This window comes from Camelus dromedarius, chromosome 15 (assembly GCF_036321535.1).
Source record: "Camelus dromedarius isolate mCamDro1 chromosome 15, mCamDro1.pat, whole genome shotgun sequence".
Classification (NCBI taxonomy): domain Eukaryota; kingdom Metazoa; phylum Chordata; class Mammalia; order Artiodactyla; family Camelidae; genus Camelus; species Camelus dromedarius.
In genome coordinates, this window is record NC_087450.1 from 11,682,980 (window position 1) to 11,703,706 (window position 20,727).

Below are 20,727 nucleotides of genomic sequence, written 5' to 3' on the forward strand. Positions count from 1 at the left end.
GATTTGGACATCTTCTGGTGATTTTCAAAATTTAAAATATTCCTTAAGTGTTACTATAGTAAGAAAAAGGTCACCTTTTTAAAGTTGGCCCTATATTTTTTTTCTCATACTCCAAATGACACTGTAATAATGTCTATAAAATAGTGAAGGAAAAAAAGGTGATTTAATTTAAAAAGTAAGAAATTACAGTCTTTATGAACCCCCCCTAAAAATTTCCTTGGAAGAAATGTTAAAAGAAGAAATCTACAAGTGGTAAGATTACCGTGTGGAAAGTTGGTGATGAACATGTGAAAGACCAAGAGAGCAAACTGGGGAAAAGAGATGTAATATTTGAATTCTTAGATAGAAGATATACAATTTAGTAATAATTTAATAATAGTTAACTGGGATCAAAAAAAAAAAAGCCAGCAAAATGCAATTTTGGGGGGAGTGGAGTAGAGAGGGAAGGTCATATTAACATGCTAATTGCCTCGTTGTTCCCAGGGGGGTTTAGTTTTGCAGTATATAAAGGGGAAAATGTAGCTTCAGCATACTGGTGTATTTCATCAGTGGTAAAGAACTTTTTTTTTTTTTTTTTTTTTTTGCATGTTAACATCTCTGGAATTGGAACATCTTCTAATCAATAGTGACTTACAAGTTATAATTGGCACCGTATTTTCTTTCATGGTCATTTTAAAACACCAGTGCATCTTATAGTTGTTGACATTTTTGAGTGCATTAAATATAGACTTTAAACCTATAAAGTCATCACTAATAGAACTAAAACTGACTATTTTATAGACTTTTAAAATTAATGATTGATGAGAACAAGGGGAATAAAAAATTAATAAAATACAGATCATAAAGCAAAAGGTTGAAAACAAAAGAAATACTGGCAAACATGACAATAGAATGAAATAATAGGTGAGAGCTCACACTATGGAATCACACTGACTTGTGTTCAGAGTGCCAAGTCAGTCTAATTATCTGTGAAACAATAACATGGATGATTAGAAAATGTTCTATTAAACAATTGTATGATAATAAAAGAAGTCAAAACGGTGATTCAGAATATTTTTTAAAATTAATGATAATAAAAGCAAACCATCTCATAGCCTACGAGCTACAATTAGAAGCATATTTCAAGGAAAATTCATAACCTGAGTGTTTCCCGCTTTAATCTAGCAAGAGTAAAAAACAATTTTTTAAAAAATCAGCAACAAAAGGAAAACAATAGGAACTAATTAATAATGATGTAACAATTAATTAATTAATTATCAGTTGAATTGGCAGATTTAAGAGCTTTTTCTTTGCTAGTGTAAAAGTCATTAGCTTAAAGTTGGGGAAATGAAAAAAGCCAAAAATAGAAAAATTGTAAGGATAAGAATTGGGAGATGACATAAGATACAGAGAAAACTGAATGCTACAGTTTTACACAAATCTGCCTGTAAGATTGAACTTTTAGATGAGATTGATGATATTGTAGGAAATTTTAAGCATATTTAAAAGGAGACAGAAAATCTAAACAGAAAAAAAAAAAAACATAATGGTAGGAATAAAACTGTTCCAAAGGGTTTATCCACCCTTACTTCTTAATTAAAATGCTTTTCAGGTGGCTTCATGGGCAAATTCTGCTTAATTCTCAAGAAACAGATAATGTTATTGCTATCTATCTATCTATCTATCAATTATCTATCTATCTACCTACCTATATATTTTTTTAACATTTTTTATTGATTTATAATCATTTTACAATGTTGTGTCAAATTCCAGTGTTCAGCACAATTTTTCAGTCATACATGGACATATACACACTCATTGTCACATTTTTTTCTCTGTGAGCTACCATAACATTTTATGAATATTTCCTTGTGCTATGCAGTATAATCTTGTTTATCTATTCTACAATTTTGAAATCCCAGTCTATCCCTTCCCACCCTCTGCCCCCCTGGCAACCACAAGTCTGTATTCTCTGTCTGTAAGTCTATTTCTGTCCTGTATTTACGCTTTGTTTTTGTTTGTTTGTTTGTTTTTGTTTTTGTTTTTTAGATTCCATATATGAGCGATCTCATATGGTATTTGTTTATTTATATTATTTTTTTTATCAACCAAAGTGAATAGTTTACATTAGGTTTCACTCTTACTACTGTACATTCTATGGGTTTTGACAAATGCATAATGACGTGTAGCCACCACTATAGTATCACACAGAATAATTTCATTGCCCTAAAAATCCCTTGTGCTCCATCTTTTCATTCCTCCCTCCCTCCCTCTCCCCAAGCCCCTGGAAACCACCATCTTTTTATTGTTTCTGTAGCTTTGCCTTTTCCAGAATGTCGTTTGGTTGGAATCTTCAGTTTGTAGCCCAGAGATCTCAGAACTCATTTCAGATTGTTGGTGTTGGGAGGCTGGTTCCTGGCACAGTTGGGTATGGAGTCCAGGGTGTCAGGAAGGTTGCACTGGCCTGCTGGCAGGCAGGGCCAGGATCTGTCTGTTCCCAGGGTAGGGTCTGGTGGACTCAGTCCAAAGGCTGTGGGTTTACAGTTTCTTTGCTTCTGATATCTACCACCTGGTGGGTGAGCCTAGTCCAGAGGCTTGTGCAGGCTCCCTAGCAGGAAGTGCTGGTGCCTGCCTTCTGGTGAGTGGAGCTTGGTCTTGGCCTTCTGGTGGGTAGGGCCATGTCTATGGTGTGTCTAGTGGTGACTGTGGGCTCAGGAAGTCTTCAGGCAGTCTGTCTGCTGATAGCTGGGGCTGTGTCCATGCCTAGTTCATTATTTGGCCTGAGATGTTCCAGCACTGGCGCCTATAGGCTGTTAGGTGTGGCTGGGTCTTGGCACTAATAAGCCAAGACAGCTGTCACCAGCATCTGTATTTACATGATCGAATGTTCCCAAATATGTCTGACACCAGTGTCTAATGTCCCCTGGGTATGCTGCAGCTGCCAGCTGCCTCTCCAGGAGACTCTCCAATACCAGCCATTGGTCTGGCCCAGCCTTTTATCAGATGACTGCTTTTGCCGTGAATCCCGGCGCATGTGAGAGTTTGTGTGCTCCCTTTAAGAGTGAAGTCTTTATTTCCCCCAGTCCTGGGGGCTTCTGCAGGTAAGCCCTGATGGCCTTCAAAGCCAAGTGCTCTGGGGCTCGTCTTCTTGGTGCTGGACCTCCAGGCTGGGGAGCCTGACGTGAAGCTCAGAACTCTCACTCCTGTGGGAGAATGTCTGCAATATAATTATTCTTCAGTTTATGGGTTGCCCACCCAGGGGTATGGGATTTGATTATATTACAAGTCCACCCCGCCCTACTAATCTCATTGTGGTTCCTTCTTTACGTCTTTAATTGTAGAATATCTTTTCTGGTAGGCTCCAATCTTTTTCATTGATGGTTTTTCTGCAGATAGTTGTGATTTTGTTGAGCTTGTGAGAAGAGGAGAGCTCAAGGTCTATCCACTTTGCCATCTTGGCCATTCTCCAGGTGATTTTCAATGATGAACTTCACAGATGCACTTCATAGTATGTACTTGACCTCACAGAGCCTCTTCCATCATGGACCAGTACCCTTTAGTCACAAATAAATGCTGTTTTCTGGAGACTTTTACTCCTCTTTGGCCATCATCCCAGAAGTATTGATCAGCTTGGTGCCGTTGTGCTGTTCTGCCTCAGAATTAGAATATGAATTTTTAATAAGCAATTGACTTCATCTATTAAAATTATAATTCTTACCCTTTCATGTAGGAATTTCATTATTATGTATTATTTTAAAGACACTTCACTAAAAGGCAGCAGTATATCTCTAAGAGTGCTTTTTAAATAACATCATTTTTCAGTTATTCAGTTTTTAACAATGCTATGCAAACAATCTGGACGGATTTAAATAAATTTAGACAAATTTGTTCAAGATACAGTTTTTTTTTTATAAGTATGTTACAGATAAGTATGTCTAGTGTGATCTCATTTGTCCAAAATGTGTGTTTGTATCTGCAAGGTATATTCTTTAGGAAAAAAAACTTCTAAAGGCAAGTAATATATTTGAAATCAATACTCTCTGCAATGTAAGATTATCGGGGACTTTCTCTTTCTTCCTTAAAGATTTCTATATTTTTGAAGACTTTTTGACCACAGTTGTGCATTCGTTTTCTCATCAGAGAACTGCAGATATAGCAAATGAGCTCTAAATTTTTTAAGATCCTGCCTTCCTGTTAGAACAAAAAACTATTCTTTTGTAATTTTTAGGAGAGGAATATAGCGTTTATGAAAGAGTCCTTTCTTGTTTTCATTCGGTTTTCATCTATTTGGTTGTTTTCAGTAGTAACAATAATATCTAATTTTTATTCAGTGTACTGGGTGTGAGACACTGCTTTACAAATAACATCTATTCTAATCCTAGCAGTCCTTGGATTATTACTGTTGTTTGTCTTGTTGAGCAGTAGTTCTCAAACTTTCTGGTTTCAGGAACTATTCATATTCCTAAAAATTATTAAGGACCCAAAAGAACTTTTGCTTTTTTGTGTTATATCTATTGATATATGCCATATTAGAAATTGTCTTAAGACATCTTTTAAGTGTTATTTTACTTTAAAAGAGCAATTAGGTTAACATAAAGAACATGTTAATGAAAAATTACTATCTTCTAAATAAAAATTTACTCTTCTGAGTGGCATTGTTTTACAATTTTGCAAATCCCTTTACGATCTGGTTGACGAGAAGACAGCTGAATTCTTAGACATGCTTTTGCATTCAGCGTGCTGTGATACGTTGTTTTAGTAGATTGTATGATTCCCAGTTATTCGTTTCGCTTCCGGATGTCAGACTTGGCCATATGACTTGCTTTGGCTGGGGAAATGGAAGTGTTTCATGTGTTACTTTTCAGAAGAAGCTTTAAGAGCCACCCTGTCACTCTTTCATCACTCCTTTCCCTCTGCCATGTGCGTAGAGTGTCCTAAGGAGTAGCTGCCCATTTCCAACTTGGTTCTAGAATAAAAATGTCATGAAGCAGAGCAACTGACCCCTAGCCAGCAATCAATGAGTGAGGATTAAACCTTGGTTTTAAGTCACGGAGATTTAGGGGTTATTTTGTTATTGTATCTTAACTGAGTATGAACTGATTGATATAAATATTGATAACTGAATGAGACACTGCTGTAATAAACACACATCCAAAATTACCTAAAATAAATGACATTGCCTTTAGGGCTAGGCAAAGTGATTCCCATGATAAAACTTTTGTTGTCCCCTGAGATAACTGGCAATCAGATAGATAATGTACCACATGAATATGTGCATGAATATGTGGTTTTAAGCAAAGAGTTTCAGAAGCAAAATATGACCAGTGTTCTTTGCTTGCTGTTGGTTTCATTTGATTACAAAATCTGAGATTACAAAATTATGAGATGAGCTCAGAAAAGAATTGGCCTGTTTGTAAGCAGGGTATAAAGGGAATGGAGAGAATCTAGAAATTTCAAGAATTGAAGGGTCAAAATATATAACTTTCTCATTTTCAACTGGCAAAATATATGATTGAAAAATTATTCAAGTTGACAGAAGCCTGTTATATTTCGGCCACCTATAAAGACCACATCAGAGCTAAAGACAGCATAGGTATTTTTAAAACCTTAGATTTAATTAAAGTGCCTACCCAGTAAATCATTTCATTTGATTGAAATGGCTCAAGAGGCAAAAAAAAGGTATTGAGTGTGTGGCTGTCCCAGAGAAACTTGCTCAGATCAAGAAACTTTAATTACTAAGTCTAGAGTAAGACGCATAGTCTAAAAGGATCTGTGAGTGTAGCCGTTGGCATAACAAAATGACTGCAGTTAAATAATAAAAAGTCAACTAAAATTTTGGGCGAGTTGTACTGTCAAATGAGCTAATAGGTTCCACTGAAAGAGATTGTGATTGTTCAGGAGGCTAGTGTGCTTCCTACCTTCTATGAGTGGGAAGCAGCCTAGAAAGCCGCTTGGCCACTCAGGTGGTGGCAGCGAGGCATGTTCTTCAATACCGTGTCTGTAGACCTAAGGAGGATCAAGGCAACTGAATGAACTCTTAGAGCACAGAGCCAGTATCCTCAGAGAACCATGTACTAGGGAGCTACCCCAAGAAAACAAAACCAGGACCCAATTAAGGAATGTTACCCGTTCCCGGGGCAGGCAGCCCTCACAACTTCTGCCCATCAGAGTTTCAGAATTCACATGGATAAATGACTATTGTGTTTCCCATGTTTCCCCTTTCTAAATTAGAGATTTATTCCAGTGGCATTATTCCTGTTCTGCAATTGTGTGTTGGATGTTTGAGGTACAGCTAACTTGTCTATTTGGTTTATTGGTCTCCAGAGTAAAAGGTGCCACATCTGGATTTTAAATTGAGTCTATCCCAAGGTCCTAGACTTTGTGAGTCTATTGCCATGATTGGATAGGACTCTGGGGTTATGCCTCTGGGGAACCGGTTGTGTGTATTTTATGTGCAGAAGGAGAAAGCAAATATTTGTGATCAGGTAGCATATTGTAGTATTATTATTCTCCCCAATTATTTGCTGCCTCTCCCTGTGACAGAAGTATAATTCTCCACCCAGTGACATCAAGCTTGGCCCAGTGTAAAGTGAACAGAAGGGATGGGTGTCACCTCCACGCAGAATCCTCAGAAACATTACATTGTTCTGCCATGGCTGTCTTCCCTTTGCCATGAAGTTAGCATGTCCCAGAAAGAGGGTGCTTCTTCATCCTGACCCCCAGCCGACCTGTAACATTGGAAAGAAAGAAATTGTAGTTGTAAGCCACCAAGATCTGGGAGTTATTTGTTTTTGCAGCATAACCTAGTGTAAGTTGTCTGGCAAATTATTGGTCAAAGTTTTTGTGTTCACTGCTAGAATCCTGAAGCTGATAAGACTCCAGCATCTCCTAGAAACTGCTTTTTCTCTGTGCTTTACTAGTGGATGATAGAGAATAAAAACTGTTACTGTTCTTTGGCGCTGTTTTGTATATGCCACAGATATTACTGTTATTTTTCAAAATCCCAAGCTCCTACTGGCTTGTCATAAAGTCAGGGCCAACAGTCAGAAATTTCACTTTGTGCTGCCTATGTCTTGTCATTAGTGAAGTGAAGCAGTGTTCTGCAGAAGTTTTATTCAGTTTTACATTGGCATGGTTAATTCTGGAAGCTGTGATCTAAATTTTTTTTATCAGATTTTGGACACTTGGAGACAGTGACTTGTAGCAGCTGTCTGTGACTGAATACAGTGAAAACACACACACACACACACACACACGGAAAGGCTTCCATACTTTATGGTGTCAGTACATTTTTAAGAGTTTTCAAAACCCTTTTCAAACATAGGGTTTTGTTTTTTGTACCCTGAGAAGACCTTGCTGCTTTCCCCCACTGCTTTTTTTTGCCACAACTACAATGATTTGGCCTTTGATCGTTGTGTTCTTTGGAGGACCCCAAGCTCTGCATCTTTTTCCTTTTTGTTTGCTGTTTGATTTGTAAGCTTTAAGGACTCCATAGTTAAGTTTGGGAGATTGGGGCAAAAGCTGCAGCCAGGAGATTTTTAATTTAGCTGAATTGTAGAGTCTTAAGGCTCACTGTCTTCTCCTGACTTGAAAATGTGAATGAGTACCTGAGTTTTAAGAATGCCTCAGGGTTGCTACAGCCGTTGACTATGTTTCATAAAAGAAAAACATATAAAAACAAAGCATGTTCATGTCCTTTACAAAAACATTTTCACCAACTCAGTGAGAGGAGAGTGCTTATCATTAGATTATTTCAGCCAAAGCTGTTGGCGTACAGTCTTAAATTAGGCAAGGAGAAAAGAACTATCATAAAACAGTGTAACCTAATAAATTGACTACTGATCCTCAGCTAACTGAGGCATCTTGAATTGAGGTAAGTATGAGCAGAGTTGGGTAATTTCAGTAAACTGGTAAATTTTTACACACATGAAAATTCTATTCTTGGGATGTATTTTAAGTCTGTCAGACTAACTTGAAATGAACTTTGGTACCCAACGAAGTTGGCATGAAAATAACTAAGCAAAGCTATGTGAAGTTCATTAATTTCTGAAGTTTCACTGACTGACTCTGAGCACATCTGTTCCTTGAAAGACCATTCTTTTAGCATATTACTATTCCTGCATAGAGGGCCTGTGACCTTATTAGGGGGAAATGGTAGGGATTTTTGTCTTCTTGTCACATTAACTAACTGGAATCAAGTGCTCATATTTGAAAGGTTTTTTTCCTTTGTTTGTTTTTTTTAGTTTTAGATAAGTATTTATGAAACTTTTTTTTTGACAATTAGTAATTAGATAAACTATTCGTATAGTGGAGAAGGAAACAACCTTTATTTTTCAAGCATTTTTGGAAAGCATTATGTAGTTGATTCATTGTTTTTTGACAACCTTAGCAATTCTTTTGTTATGGGATTTAGAAAAATAACTTGCAGAATGTTCAGTGCGGAGCCTTGGAATTCTCTTAATGTCAGGAAAAGGACACCAAGAGATCTTAAAAACTGTCTTGCTTATAAATTAGAGATTATAGAGGTCTGGAAATCCTCTTAGCTTGATGAACTAAAGCTAAAATATAAAGAATAATATATTCTCTTTCATGTATGAATGTATCATTAATGACCTACCATATGTGACATGTATTTTGTTGATTTTTCTCAACAGAAATAGAAAACATGGAATGTTTAGTAGGTTATTCAGATCAATTGTGCCCGTAAAAAAAAAAAAAGGCTTGAGAATTTGAATTGACTGTAAGTTCAAGTTAAGTAAGCAGGATGATCTACCAAAAAAGCTAAATTGATTTAAGATTGTGTTATAAAAAATATTAACTAACAGTTTTCAAAATATAGTCCCTAGAACAGAAATGTCAGCATTTTATTAAAAATGCATAATCTCAGGCCCTGTCCCAGACATACTGAATCAGAAACTTGGCTTTTGCCCTAGCAGTCTGTGTTTTAATAAGTCCTCCAGGAAATTCTGATGTATGCTGAAGGTTAAGAACTACTGATCGAGAACAAAATCCTCTTCTACTGATCAGAGCATTTCTGGATCAGTTACTATTGCTTCTACTGTGTAGTCTAAAAAAGAGGTTGACCAGCTGGAATCTTCTAAAAGATTATGCTATAGCATAGAAAGGACTAGAGGTTAAATCCTATGGGGATATTTGACAAAAATGTTTATTTACATAGCCTATAGAAAGGATAACTTAGAGGCTTAAGGCATGTAATTGTTGCCTTCACTTAGCTCCTGAAGGTAGGACTTAGCAGAAAAAAACCTTCTGGCAAAAATTTTGTATGATGTCTTTGTGATTTAGTGATCTCAACTTCTCTGGAGGTATTTGTGTAAGTTCTAGATACTGTCTTAATGGCAATGCTGTAGTAGTCATTCCTGTAGTGGTCTGAATCAGAAAGCCACTAACTAAGGTCTTTTCTAGACTTAGAGAGTTTATATCTATGACTAGCACTAAGTTACCATATTCTCAGTGAGTTTCTGGTTTTTACCTACAGTCGTATTCTCAGAATTAAGTCATATGTCAACCTCTTTTATTTGAAAATTTTATTATTTCTGTTCATCTCTGGCTAGAGTCAGAATTCTGAATCAAATGTTATTTTTCTTCTGCCTGTTGAAGATACTGTTTCACTGTCTTCTAGCCTCTTCCCGTTGCTGTCAGTTTTATTGTTCCTTTATGGGCAATTTGCCTTCTCTTTCTTGTTACTTTTAAGATGTTTATCTTTTCATATCTCTGACTTATATTCTGGGTGATTCCTCAGATCTGTCTTTTAATCCAATTTATTGTGTATATAATTTATTGAATTTTAAATTTCGGTGTCAATTTTTCCAGAAATCCCATTTGGTTCTTTTTCATATCTGTCTATTTCATAGTATTCTGTTATTTTGTAATGATTTGAATTCCTTTTATCTTGTTTATCATCTTAAACATATGTATTTTATTTTAACTTCCAAAAAAAAATTCTTGTATCTCAGATCTCTGCCTGTTTTTTTTTTTTTTATTCTTTTTGATCCTTAGATTCTACCTCATGAAAAATCATTTCTTTAGGCAGTTTTTAATTTTGATTGTGAGCTTATCTTTGACAAGAATTGTTTTTCCATGGGAACTCATGTTTCTTAGATTATGAAAGTATCCATATTGTGCTCTTTTGCATTTGTTTTTCCTGGTTGTCTCAAAGGTTTCACTGATCCAGGACCAGTTTTTTGTTCATATTTTAGCTCAGGGCTTCCTGTACTACATTTGTACTGTAAATTCTGAGAGCACATCAGCACCTGGATTTTGATTTCTCATGGGAGACACTTCTTTCTCCCAGTGCAAGGTGCACAGCTAAAACAGAGCTTCTATGTCACTCTAATTGGATTCCTTTTTACTGGAAGTATAGGCTTTTGAGGTGTCAAAATTATGCAGAAGCTATGGGCTGTATATTTGTGTCCCCCTAAAATGTATATGTTGAAATCTGAACTTCAACGTGTTGGTATTTGGAGATGGGGCTTTGGGAGGTAATTAGGCATGAGGGAAAAACCCTCATGAATAATGGATTAGTGCCTTTATTAGAAAAGGCCAGAGAACTGGCTTGTTCTCTACCCACCATTTGAGGATACAATGAGAAGGTGGTAGTCTGCAACCTGAAAGAGTTCTTACCAGAAAAATCTGATTTTGTTCTTTGGTTATCCATCCAGGACTTTTCTGCCTGAACATTTGTACTATTTTGTAAATTATTTTCCTCTGATATGTTCATTATTCTTGGTGTTTAACTTTTCTTGACTCCTCTTGACAAACATCAGTTGACCTAATAACTTAATCTTCTGTATTCAAATTGATCATCTGCAATTTGATTTTTAGCTTCATATTAGTTCTAAGTTTTAGGAGAATATTTCATGTTTCTTTCCCAAATAACATGGGTAATTTTTCACAGCATAAGTCCTAAGCTTATTCCCTCTCATTTGGATCTTCAATTAGTTACTATGCTTTTTTTTTATATATATAAACCTTTTATCATATCTGTCTACCTTTATATTTCTTATTGACTTTTTAACTTATAATGTTACTTTACCTCACTATTTTATCCTTATTGCTTTATGTTTCTATTTTATTGGAAACAGTTTATTTTATACTCTTGATGATGACAGTAAAGAGTTTCTTGAAAAAAATTTTTTTGATCCTCTAATATATAATTTTCTGAGGCTTGATAATTCTCTGAGTCTTTTGGATGTTGTATTAGTTAGGAGTCTTCAGAGAAATACAACCAATAAGATATGTGTGCATATATATAAGAGATTTATTATGAGGAATAGACTCATGTGATTATGGAGGCTAAGGAGTCTGAAGATCTGCAGTGGTAGCTTGAGAGTTTGGAAGTTAGTATAAGTTTTAGTCTGAAAGCCAGCAGGCTGAAGATCCAATAAAAGCCATGATTCAATTTGAGTATGAAAGCTGGAAAGACTGGATGTGTGAGCTTAAGGCAGTTAGGCAGGCAGAATTCTCTCTTACTGGTGGATAGCCCTTTTGTTTTATTCAGGCCTTCAACTGATTGGATGAGGCCCACCTACTTTAAGGGAGGGCAATCTGTTTTACTCAGCCTACTGATTTAAATACTAGTTGCATCCTAAAGTGCTCTCACAAACACACCCAGTATAATGTTTGACCAAATATCTAGGTAGCCCATGATATTTGGCCAGTCAAAGTCAAGTTGACACATGAAATTAACACAGATGTTGTACCGTTTCCTTTGTTTTGCAGTATTTTTACCTGGGCTGTGTGCTAGTATTTTACTTTCCTCCTTACTTGACCTCAGATGTAGAAGTTCTTTATACACTGTCTACTTGTTAAAAAACTAGGTGAGTTGACAGCCTTTCATCCTTCTCTCTGACCCACTTGAAGTACCATCCCTTATCCAGACTATTTATGCGCATAATTATGTGCATACCTCTCATCTGATTTCCTGATTCTACTGGCTTTCATGTAGTTATCAGTTATCAATAATAACAGTGAACCAACTTCAGTGGTTTGAATACCTATGAGTATAAATATATTTCATTTTATAATAACAATTCCAGAAATGGTAATGGTTTAGAGGCTTGGGAATGTCAGGGCTAAGGTCTTCGCCTTTCTCCTGGCCGTTTCCTCAAGGTTCCAAGGTAGCTGCTAGAATTCTAGCCATCACATTTGCATTTAGACAGCAGAAAGAAGGAAAGACAAGGCCAAAAGGCTTTTGAAACATTTCTACTTTCAAATGATTTGCTTCCCATATCTGACGAGTTGCTGAGCAAGTTAATTATTCTAACTGTTTATATTGACAAGGATTATTTTGTTAAAGTAGAAGGGGCCATGGATAATGGATATGCAACCAACATATTCTGCAAGTATATTCTTTTTTCAGTGATGGCATCTTCTTCCTATCACCCATGTCTAGTTCTCTGAAAATTTTCTGAACTTGTGGAATACGATGTACATGATCAATTTCTAGCATGTCCTGTTAGAGATCCTTCAGTTCTTGTTCTTACTTGGCCCAAGAAACTATACCTCTGAGGTTACACAACCTTCCACCAATTTTCTTTCTGCCATAAGTTTCTGCCATCTCTCCAAGATTTGCAGCTTCTGCTTAAATAAGAATGTAGCTGGGCAGCAGGGCATAGGTGAGGGACTCACTAGGAATAGGGAGAACCACATCAGAAGTTAATGGTTAGGCTTAGCAGAGTCTGAAGAAGAACAGCTGCCTGGTCCTATATTATGCAATGCTCAGGGTCTCCGAGAACAGGAGGCAGAGATGGTAGAGGAACTTTTCAAGATTTGATGTCTCATATTCTGAATTTCTAGGAAGGTTTTTCTTAATTCAGCTTCTAGCCTTCTACTTAGGATAATTTCCTCTCTGGGTTTGTCAATCTTGGTTTTAGCGTTATTGTGGCTTTTTATCTTTTTCTGTGTCTTTACTATTGGGAGTGTTTGTAGAAAGCTGTATAGAGGGACTGTTAGCCAGGCAACCTTTATTCAGTGGGTATTTATTTTAATAGCCATTTGGTTTCATTACCTTTTAATGAGTTCTTTGATAGCAAGTTCCTTAATTAACAAGGCAGTCTTTCAGGTTTCCTCTTCTCTAATTGTTAACATATTTTGGTGCTTTCACACAGATACACTGTGATGAAAAGTTTCCTCTTTTATAGCTTCTGTAGGGCCATTCAGACAAGGAAAAGACAGGGACGGGGAGAATATGCAACACGTTTCCTTGAGATATAAATGATTTAAGAGCATTTGTCCTCCCAAACTGAGACGTAGTCACGTTTCATGCTCAATTTCCTGCAACGTGATTAACTCAGAGTGAATTTCTAGCTGTATGAAAGTTGACTGAGTCCAGCTCATGTTGGAATTTGTATGTTGAATTTTTATATAACCACTTTCCACAAGATGTGGAATACTTAATTCTACCTGGGACCTAAATAAATTTTCCCTTTAAATTTTCCTTGAACTATATATAGATATAGGTGGTACTCCTCAAAATGACAGGACTGTTTTATAATAAAGTACCTAACATTCATGGAGCCTCTGCTATGTTCCCGACACTCTGCAGGGCTCTATATTATCTCACTTATTGCATATAATTTCTGCAAGGTTAGTGTCATTATCTTTATTTTATTGATGAGGAATCTGAGTCTAACTCAAGATAAAACAACTTTCCTAAATGCCAAATAAGTGATAAGGCCAGAATTTGAACCTAAGTTAATATGAACCAAAGTTCTTGCTCTTTTTCCATGTAAGAGAAAGACTTGCACTCTAGTCCTATCTTGTTTCCACTACCATTTACCATAAAATCGACATGCTGGTTCAGGCATCATTTTCCCTAAAGTGAGATTAAGTACAGAGCTAATTAAATTCTTGTAAAGACGATCTTAAATTATTTCCCTCAGAGAAATCTAAGGTTTTAAATATTCTGAAACGAAGCATTTGTTATTGGCAGAAAATAATGAACCAAAGCACCTACAGGATACATTAGCTCAAAAGAGCAAAAAGAAACTCAGGCTAATGAGGTGTTTGGGTGGAGAAATGCTCTTATTTAGGGTATTGACCAGTTAGGAACTGAGTAATAAGTTGTACGTGGAAGTTAAAAGCGACTGGCTGGCAGACAGTCAGGCGTCTGTAGCATCGTGTTTTGTAAACTTTCTCCTATGGCTGTGGTGTGTTTTTTTCCAAGCCCACTTAATTTTTTATGGGGTTTGTAAAGGTCTTGAATAAACAATTGAGATTATAAAGGTTTTCCTGGAAGCTTTGGTTAATATTTTAATATACTCTGCATTGTCACATTATTAAATAGCTTATTGGAAAGTTTGAAAGACAGAGTAACTTTTTTATTTTCCCTATTTTTCTTTTTTCTTCCCTCCTCCCCTCCTTTTTTGGTCTACTTGTTAAATATCAAAATTGGTTGTACTTTTTAGCCGATTCCCTCCTTCTTTTTATTTTAACTTTATACGTCTACAGATCACCCGTGGATTGGGAATCCAGCATCTGGGAGGCCTCCACTTAAAATGCACTTCCAGTGAAATTACAGTTCAGAGGGTATATCTTGAAACCAAGCCAGTAACTATAAATGTATGTAGTATGAGAGGACTGGAGAGAGAGAAGGAATTGGGTAGGGTCAGAAAATAGGATCTAATAGAACTTGGGGGATTGCCTCATCATGACCTTTGCTCATTGATATTTGAATCTGAATTTTTGGCATCTTGGTTGTAGTCTGGTGAAATGTCAAGCATGAAGGGACTTAATACCCTGAAGGATATTTCTGTGTTAATGAGATGACTTGATGAATTTGACCTTTAACCTGAACAGGAGTTGAGAAAAGAAAAAGGAAGAGTTTGTTTGTTTTCTTTCTTATTATGAGAACTTCTTATTCTATAGAGGTTTGTGTAGCAAGAATTGTTCTTATTTGTAGAGTACTTTATATTACCTCGTTTCAAACTGGAAGCCACTTGAAACTATTTCCATGTTGTTGTTGTTGTTGTTGTTGTTGTTGTTGTTGTTGTTGTTGTTGGGATGCAATGTAGATCACCCAGCAAGTCCTACCACTTTTGTGAAGCCTTCTCTGAACTTTTCTTTTAAAATCACACAGTGCTTAGAGTTTATTCTGCTTAGTTTAGTGCTTAATTGGATGTTCTCCTTGATTTGCTTCAGAATACGAAGTACACTTTCCACTTTTTTGCATGACAAAATCTTTTGGTTTAAAAGAAGCAAATGATGTGACAACATGAATTTTCTTGCCAGTGTACTCCTCTTCCTTCCCAAAACTTTTTTTTGAATGTATTTTAACTGGATTGAGAAGATTAAGAGCTTTGGTAGTTGACCTTCAGTTCATTTAGTTGATTCTTTTTTTGGCTGTCTTGGAATACAGACACATCGTAGCTGCATCAAGAGACAGTATGATGTTGAGCTAGTTGTTAAGATCTCGTGACTCAAATCTCACTGCACCTCAAGTTCCTCATACGTTCAAAATATGATGGTAATACTTAGCTCATTCTTCATCTTGTCTGGCATTCTGCTTCTATTCTCGTGTAGTCTCGGTGCACTGGGACCGTCATAGCTTCATAAGATACAACCTAGATGTGATTATGGGTGATTTGAAACTGTTCCCAGAGGTATCCAAAGGCAGTTTTGGTCATTTTAGGTTTCGGTCAGTTTAGATTGTCTTATCTAATTCTTACCCTGTCCTAGAGATTGGTTGTATGCTCCTAGAAAGAATCTGCTTCGTAATAAGATTACTTAATGAAGAGGTCAAAACCACCAATTTTTATTGCTTAGTGTATTTTTTAAAAATTTTTGGCGGGGGTGTAATTATGTTTATTTATTTTTAGGCTTTTTTTTTTTTTTTTAACGGAGGTGCTGGGGATTGAACCCAGGACCTCATGCATGCTAAGCACGCACTCTACCACTGAACTCCACCCTCCCTGCTATTGCTTAATGTATTGATTGTTATTGCCTGAGTCTGTGTTTATCCTTAGAAAACAAATGGACACTGTGGTAGTAATGTAAAGCAGAAGTGAAAAAGAGAATGATAGTGGACTGTGAATTAGCAAAGCTCCGAAGTGCTTTCTAGAGTTAGAGAAATGTTTAACAGTGAAAATAGGCATTTTAGCAATGATCACTTTGTTTTGAAATAAAGAATTAGCTTGAGGGGAGGTAGGGCGGAGAGTGATTGGAGCGCAGTTCAGTAACTGAGCATGTTAGGATAGTATAACAAATGCTCATGTATAAGAGCGTTTAGCTTTATTGAGTTATATGTATTGATTGTAGACTTGAAAACCAAGTCTGTGTTTCATGTTAGTGTTAAAGTTAATAAGCTGTTTAATATTTTGAGATGAATAATGAGTCTGAAGTGTCAACTAACTTATCCCAAATTAATGCTGCTAGTAAGTGGCGGAGATAAAAATTCAAGCTTGGGATTTCCTGACCCTGAGCTATCTTATTTTTATTTTATCCGTCCAGCTTTACTTCTCCTTGGCAATCTGCTGACCACTGAAACAAGCATTTCAAATGCTGTCTTCTCAGACTCCAACTTAATTGGACTTTCAGCTCTTTGATTTTTCACACCTCCGCGTTCAGCTAGTTGGGCTCTTTAAGTATCTATCTTGGCTGGGATAATTATGTTGAACCACAAGTTAAAAAGCACACCCTGGCATCAACTCTCCAATATTTGAAGAGTTGGCTCCTGAACTACTCCTGTCTGACCTGTTTAGGTCTAGTTTTTATGTCTGGGATAACCTGTTAACGCTGTTATTATCTGGACCTGTTTTTGCCCAGCTGTTCCAGTACAAGACAGTGTAAGATTTACTACTGCTTTTTAGGTGTTGATTTACTGGAAAGATACAGATTTAGGATGTAGGACTGGGTAGAAGTACCAAATAATTCTATGAGTCTGTCTAAATTTTTTAACCTCACGGAGAACCTTAGTTTATTAATCTACAGGACAGAAATAATGCCAACTTCTTGGAGTGATTGTGAGAATTTAGTGAAATAACGTAAGATGTCAACTGCCTAAGGATAGCGCATCTTGGGCATATAGTAGTTCCAAGAGACAATAGTTCCTTTCCCATTACTCTGCCTTCTGATCTACAGTGTTGTCTCTGGGCATCTGCTTTGATCTTGTCCTCATTCCTTCACTGCACTCCCACTTCCATTGTTGAAAAGCCTTAGGGCTTCTCACAACTTTGATTTGCTCCCCCTCTGATTGTTCACATGGGGCATACATGTGACAATTATGTTTAACCCTATGGCTCGATGGTGGTCCCTGTTCCAGGTCTCTAGTGGGTCTAGTTGAAAGCATGCCATTTAATGTGGATTTCCTGTATAATGTGACTTTTCTCTTTAGGATTCCTTATGCTTCCATTGCCTCTTTCCCACTTGGTCCCTATGGTATTCCCTAACTTAAGTATTTCCATTTGTTGTCTTAAATCACCCACAGAACATACAAGCAACCATACAGACGAGGAACATTTTTAGAATGTGTAATATAGTAGATCATTGTTTATTATTCTGTTATTTTTAGTTTATAAAATAGTATTTAGTTTAGTAAAATAAAAATTTAGAAGATATTCAATCTCATAAAGTTATCAAAGACATAAAAATCATGAAATATCTCATATTTATTTAGTAGAAAAATTTATAGTAGTACTCAGTGCTGGTGATTATGCAGTTAAGTGATACTCTCAGAGATGTCTAGGGACATTGTAAGTCAGGACATACCTTAGGCAAAGCAGCCTACCTGTGTTCCTCTTCATATCTACAAATATGCATTTTAAATCTAAGTATATTGACACTCCTCATTCTAATGGATTAAAGAAATAATCTTAAAGGAATTATCAGAAGTATATAAAAATGCATCCAAATTAAAAAATTCATTGTGGTATTATCTATTATATTTTTTCCATTTAATGCCTACTACTTTTGTGGAAGGCCCTGTCCCAGTGAAACATATGAAAAAATATATTTAAAAAATGCTATAATCAGAATCTGGCATTTTCATGAAGATTTGTATTACTCTGTGACATACTCTGTTTATAATGGCAAAAAAAAAAAAAAAAAAAAAAAAAAGGAAGAAGGAAAGAAACAACCTGGATCTCCAACAACAGAAGAATGGACAAATACATCATGGTATACTCCTAAAATAGAATGCTGTTTTATAGAATAGAATAATTAAAGGAATAAACTACAACCATACGTATTTCATTTTAAAAAATTCACATTCATAGGGCATGATAAGTGTTCCTACAGTGCAAACTATTTTCTGTTTCTTGATTTGAGTGATGGTTATGTGTGTGTTCTCACTTTGTGATAATTCATTTATCAGTATAATTAAGATTTGTGTACTATTCTACATGTAGCCTGTATTTTAATAAAGCTCTTAGTTTGCAAAAATAAAAATAAAATCACATTCATAACACTGAACCAAAAAAGCAAGTTGTAGAAGGACATACTGTATAATATTATAGAAAATTTCAAATAAATAAGATAATACAATATATTGTTTCTTGTTATATACTTGTCATATGGTATTTAAAAAATACAAATGGTAATCTTAATACAAGAAATGGTCACTCTGGGGAGAGGGAAGAAAATGATTTCAGGAGGTCGTACAGGGGCTTAAACTATATTTGTACTGTTTAGGGGATGCATGAGTGTTCATCATGTAATTCTATACATTGTTCTGTATGACAAATATTTCATAATTTAAAAAAAGTATTCACTGACTAATTGGAGAACTCAGCCTTTTTAAAACTTATCCTGTTTTTCAGAATAGATTATAAATTACTGAAATAAAATGGATATATATCTAGAAAAAAAATGACTATATCTTCCATGGTGTATAACTTAGACTTGGGACTAAGACATAATTCACTAGAGGTAAAGCATTTGAATCTTCTAAGAAGATAGTAAAACATCAGTACTTTAAAAATTTGCTTAGGGTTTGTGTTCATAAACCTCAGTATTTATTATTTTTTGAAGAAGTGAAATTTATCCTTTCAATTTTTTTTTGAAAAAATCTCTTTGTTTTAAAACATTCTTTTCATTTTATATTTGTTAAATCATAAAGTAGTAAGCACTTTGGTTTCTTGATTAGTTGGAAATTGTTGTTTACATTTGCTTTTTAAGAATTATGGTAGTTTTGGAAGGGACTTTCTGAAATATATTCTCTGTAGAAAAGTTTAATTAAGATTTTGAATATTGTTTACCTATTGTTGATTTAGGAAAAAAATGCTTCCTGAATAAATACTGGGCTTTATGAATTTAAGCTGAGTAATACAGTGACATGACTTAGGGTGATGGAGCTAATATTTAGGATGATTGCCATCAGGTGCTATTAATTCCAAAATTACTTGAATGCAAGGGTTATCACGACGGAAGAAAACCTTAAAGAAATTCGTAACGGAAAAATAAATTATTTTAATTTCTGTTGAAATTTCATTTTAATCCATCAACATTATGATTTACATTCTTGCATTTCAGGGAAAGGTGGCCCAGACAGCATGTATGTCAGCTTGCAAGCATTTAGCCACATCCTTGATGCAACTTTTGCTGGAAGCTGAAGTAAGACAGCTCACCTTGGGAGCGTTACAGCAGTTCAATCTGGATGTCAGAGAATGTGAACGTAAGACAGTGACTATCTCTTTGCTTGTTTGTTTTACGTGTATATTCACTTCTGGGGAAAAGAAAGTTTTAGGTCGGGGGGTGGGGTTGGGCCTCGGCCTCATGGAGTCAAAGAATACCTAGATGACAGAAATAATTTGTAAGACATCTAGAAATAGAGTCTACCCGCAAGCTAATTGGAGCACCCAGAAGTGGCCAGGCCCATGTGTAGAACAGAGAAGATCCCTGGCCACATGGAAGTTAGCAATCTGGGGGGGGGGGGGGGGGGGAATATGAGACAGACATGCATTTAATCCACACCAAAGAAAACCTGATTAATCCAAAGACTTCAAAAGAATGCAGTTCCCAACCTTTTCTTTCTTATGTTGTATTTTAAAACTATTTTTTTCATTTTATCTGCAAACTCTTCTTAGTCTAAGGAACAAATGGAGTGTGCATTTATCAGTCAGAAATGCTTTTCTATGTCAGGGACTAACAGAAAACTTTAGACAGATTGATTAAAACAAGTAACTCAACAAATCTTTAGCAAGAGAAACACAAGCATATTATGGTCAGATTGCTAAAAATAATAAAAGCGAAAATCTCAAAAACAGAAGAAAAGACACATTACATAATGAAAAGCAATGATAAGAATTACTGTTAACTTCTCAGAAACAGTGCAAATCAGAAGGCAGTAGAAGAACATCTTTAAAATACTAAGAGGAAAAAAGCCTATCAGCCTAGAACATTTTGTCTTGTGAAAAACATCCTTCAAAATAAAAGTAAAATATAGACATTTTTCAAACAAGCAGAAGTTGAGAAAATTTGTCACCAGAAGTTCTGCACCACAACACATGTAAAAGTGCAGAAGTGACCGTGATTTCTGTGGCTGGATCACAAAACACAAGCAGCCCCCGTCTCCTTGGTTAGCAGTTGTGTAAAAAGTCCCACTACCCAGAGGCCTCCAGGCTGCGAGGAAGCCTAAACCAGCTCACGTGCAGAGAACACATGGAGAAGCTCTGATACATGACATTTTAAATTTTACGTCGTGGGTGTTGTATTTCGTTGTATTCCTTTAAATAGTGCTGGGTTTTATTCTGACCTGCATTTACATTACTTGGTTGGATCTTTTCAAGGCTTGCT

General features: G+C 35.9%; 1 protein-coding gene across 3 annotated transcripts in view; it reads left to right on the forward strand.

The window, feature by feature from the left end:
• EXOC6B (exocyst complex component 6B) overlaps positions 1 to 20,727 on the forward strand; it is a 568,031-nt gene that overhangs the window by 391,673 nt on the left and 155,631 nt on the right. For all 3 annotated transcript variants that reach the window (XM_064494396.1, XM_010994663.3, XM_064494397.1), the window contains one exon: positions 19,465 to 19,606. In XM_064494396.1, coding sequence (XP_064350466.1) covers positions 19,465 to 19,606 — 142 coding nt within the window. The remainder of the gene's footprint in view (positions 1 to 19,464; positions 19,607 to 20,727) is intronic.